Genomic DNA, 5000 nt, shown 5'->3' with positions numbered 1-5000 from the left:
CACCAGTACCACCAGCAATCACTCTCACCAGTACCACCAGCAACCACTCTCACCAGTACCACCAGCACCCACTATCACCAGTACCACCAGCACCCACTATCACCAGTACCACCAGCAATCATTCTCACCAGTACCACCAGCAACCACTCTCACCAGTACCACCAGCACCCACTATCACCAGTACCACCAGCACCCACTATCACCAGTACCACCAGCAATCATTCTCACCAGTACCACCAGCAACCACTCTCACCAGTACCACCAGCACCCACTATCACCAGTACCACCAGCACCCACTATCACCAGTACCACCAGCAATCATTCTCACCAGTACCACCAGCAACCACTCTCACCAGTACCACCAGCACCCACTATCACCAGTACCACCAGCAATCATTCTCACCAGTACCACCAGCAACCACTCTCACCAGTACCACCAGCACCCACTATCACCAGTACCACCAGCAATCATTCTCACCAGTACCACCAGCAACCACTCTCACCAGTACCACCAGCACCCACTATCACCAGTACCACCAGCAATCATTCTCACCAGTACCACCAGCAACCACTCTCACCAGTACCACCAGCACCCACTATCACCAGTACCACCAGCAATCATTCTCACCAGTACCACCAGCAACCACTCTCACCAGTACCACCAGCACCCACTATCACCAGTACCATCAGCAACCACTCACCAGCACCATCAGCAACCACTATCACCAGTACCACCAGCAACCACTATCACCAGTATCACCAGCAACCACTATCATCACTACCACCAGCAACCACTCTCACCAGTACCACCAGCAACCACTATCACCAGTATCACCAGCAACCACTATCATCACTACCACCAGCAACCACTATCACCAGTACCACCAGCAACCACTATCACCAGTACCACCAGCAACCACTATCACCAGTACCACCAGCAACCACTATCACCAGTACCACCAGCAACCACTATCACCAGTATCACCAGCAACCACTATCATCACTACCACCAGCAACCACTATCACCAATACAACCAGCAACCACTATCATCAGTACCACCAGCAACCACTATCACCAGTACACCCATCAACCACTATCACCAGTACCACCAGCAACCACTATCATCAGTACCACCAGCAACCACTATCACCAGTACCACTAACAACCACTATCACCAGTACCACCAGCAACCACTATCACCAGTACCACCAGCAACCACTATCATCAGTACCATCAGCAACCACTATCACCACCACCACCAGGAACCACTATCACCAGTACAACCAGCAACCACTATCACCAGTACCACCAGCAACCACTCTCACCAGTACCACCAGCAACCACTATCACCAGTACCACCAGCAACCACTATCACCAGTATCACCAGCAACCACTATCATCACTACCACCAGCAACTACTCTCACCAGTACCACCAGCAACCACTATCACCAGTACCACCAGCAACCACTATCACCACCACCAGCAGCAACCACTATCACCAATACAACCAGCAACCACTATCATCAGTACCACCAGAAACCACTATCACCAGTACACCCATCAACCACTATCACCAGTACCACCAGCAACCACTATCATCAGTACCACCAGCAACCACTATCACCAGTACACCCATCAACCACTATCACCAGTACCACCAGCAACCACTATCATCAGTACCACCAGCAACCACTATCACCAGTACACCCATCAACCACTATCACCAGTACCACCAGCAACCACTATCATCAGTACCACCAGCAACCACTATCACCAGTACCACCAACAACCACTATCACCAGTACCACCAGCAACCACTATCACCAGTACCACCAGCACCCACTATCATCAGTACCATCAGCAACCACTATCACCACCACCACCAGGAACCACTATCACCAGTACCACCAGCAACCACTATCATCAGTACCACCAGCAACCACTATCACCAGTACACCCATCAACCACTATCACCAGTACCACCAGCAACCACTATCACCAGTACCACCAGCAACCACTATCACCAGTACCACCAACAACCACTATCACCAGTACCACCAGCAACCACTATCATCAGTACCATCAGCAACCACTATCACCACCACCACCAGGAACCACTATCACCAGTACAACCAGCAACCACTATCACCAGTACCACCAGCAACCACTATCACCAGTACCACCAGCAACCACTATCACCAGTATCACCAGCAACCACTATCATCACTACCACCAACAACCACTATCACCAGTACCACCAGCAACCACTATCACCAGTATCACCAGCAACCACTATCATCACTACCACCAACAACCACTATCACCAGTACCACCAGCAACCACTATCATCAGTACCATCAGCAACCACTATCACCACCACCACCAGGAACCACTATCACCAGTACAACCAGCAACCACTATCATCAGTACCACCAGCAACCACTATCACCGGTATACCCATCAACCACTATCACCAGTACCACCAGCAACCACTATCACCAGTACAACCAGCAACCACTATCACCGGTATACCCATCAACCACTATCATCAGTACCACCAGCAACCACTATCATCAGTACCATCAGCAACCACTATCACCAGTACCACCAGGAACCACTATCACCAGTACAACCAGCAACCACTATCATCAGTACCACCAGCAACCACTATCACCGGTATACCCATCAACCACTATCACGAGTACCACCAGCAACCACTATCACCAGTACAACCAGCAACCACTATCATCAGTACCACCAGCAACCACTGTCACCAGTACACCCATCAACCACTATCACCAGTAACACCAGCAACCACTATCATCAGTACCACCAGCAACCACTATCACCAGTACCACCAGCAACCACTATCACCGGTATACCCATCAACCACTATCACCAGTACCACCAGCAACCACTATCACCAGTACAACCAGCAACCACTATCACCGGTATACCCATCAACCACTATCATCAGTACCACCAGCAACCACTATCATCAGTACCATCAGCAACCACTATCACCAGTACCACCAGGAACCACTATCACCAGTACAACCAGCAACCACTATCATCAGTACCACCAGCAACCACTATCACCGGTATACCCATCAACCACTATCACGAGTACCACCAGCAACCACTATCACCAGTACAACCAGCAACCACTATCATCAGTACCACCAGCAACCACTGTCACCAGTACACCCATCAACCACTATCACCAGTAACACCAGCAACCACTATCATCAGTACCACCAGCAACCACTATCACCAGTACCACCAGCAACCACTATCACCAGTACCACCAGCAATCACTCTCACCAGTACCACCAGCAACCACTATCATCAGTACCACCAGCAACCACTATCACCAGTACGACCATCAACCACTCTCACCAGTACCACCAGCAACCACTATCACCAGTACCACCAGCAACCGCTCTCACCAGTACCACCAGCAACCACTATCATCAGTACCATCAGCAACCACTATCACCACCACCACCAGCAACCACTATCACCAGTACAACCAGCAATCACTATCACCAGTACCACCATCAACCACTATCACCAGTACACTCATCAACCACTATCACCAGTACACCCATCAACCACTATCACCAGCACAGCCATGAACCACTATCACCAGTACCACCAGGAACCACTATCACCACCACCACCAGCAACCACTATCACCAGTACACCCAACAACCACTATCACCAGTACAACCATCAATCACTATCTCCAGTACCACCAGCAACCACTATCACCACCACCACCATCAACCACTATCACCACCACCACCAGTAACCACTATCACCAGTACCACCATCAACCACTATCACCAGTACATCCATCAACCACTATCACCAGTACAACCACCAACCACTCTCACCAGTACCACCAGCAACCACTATCACCAGTACCACCAGCAACTGCTCTCACCAGTACCACCAGCAACCACTATCACCAGTACCACCAGCAACCGCTCTCACCAGTACCACCAGCAACCACTATCACCAGTACCACCAGCAACCACTTTCACCAGTACCACCAGCAACCACTATCACCAGTACCACCATCAACCACTATCACCACCACCACCAGCAACCACTATCACCAGTACCACCAGCAACCACTATCACCAGTACCACCATCAACCACCATCACCAGTACATCCATCAACCATTATCACCAGTACAACCATCAACCACTATCACCAGTACCACCAGCAACCACTATCACCAGTGCCACCAGCAACCACTACCACCAGTACCACGAGCAATCACTATCACCATCACCACCATCACCACCATCACCAGCAACTACTATCACCACCACCACCACCACGAGCAACCACTATCACCACCACCACCTACCACTATCACCACCACCTACCTGAGTAAGAGTCATCTTAGTGATGATAGCCAGCATAATCTTCTCACCCTTGGTAGGGTAAGGATTCTTCTTGTGTTCGTTGAGCCAGGCCTTCAGCGTCGAGGTGGCCTCTCTGGTGGCGTTCTTCCTGCGTGCGGCATCCAGACCCACACCATACCTGTAAAGCAGGGCCACGGTGGCACTTAGTAGGCACTCATGCAGGTCAGTTATCAGGTATAAATGACAAGTGATTTACAGGGTTTGATGTCTGTCGGCTGAACGTTTGCCTTATCGCTAATTCCAAAAATACCTTACTCAGAAAATCAGGGATCTAAATGTACTCTCAGTGTATAAATTGGGAAATGTATATGGATAAGGGATATACAGCTCTCGGTATGCATATATATATATATATATATATATATATATATATATATATATATATATATATATATATATATATATATATATATATATATATATATATATATTGTTGTACTGAATAGGTAAAACTGGTCAATTAGCAAGAACTCATTTAAAATTAAGTCCTTTCTAAAATTTTTTCTTATACGTTTAGAGGTATATTTTTTGTCATTTATGTTAATATAAAAATTAAT

The 5000-nt window shown here is 48.6% G+C and overlaps 1 protein-coding gene across 2 annotated transcripts in view; it reads right to left on the bottom strand.

Annotated features, from left to right (window-relative positions):
• The window catches only part of LOC128697249 (homeobox protein araucan), a 46457-nt gene that overhangs the window by 7803 nt on the left and 33654 nt on the right, over positions 1-5000 (bottom strand). For both annotated transcript variants that reach the window (XM_070090271.1, XM_070090270.1), the window contains exon 4: positions 4405-4561. In XM_070090271.1, the coding sequence (XP_069946372.1) occupies positions 4405-4561 (157 nt within the window). The remainder of the gene's footprint in view (positions 1-4404; positions 4562-5000) is intronic.

Source organism: Cherax quadricarinatus, chromosome 31, assembly GCF_038502225.1.
Source record: "Cherax quadricarinatus isolate ZL_2023a chromosome 31, ASM3850222v1, whole genome shotgun sequence".
Classification (NCBI taxonomy): domain Eukaryota; kingdom Metazoa; phylum Arthropoda; class Malacostraca; order Decapoda; family Parastacidae; genus Cherax; species Cherax quadricarinatus.
This window is presented reverse-complemented; position numbering and strand designations above follow the sequence as displayed.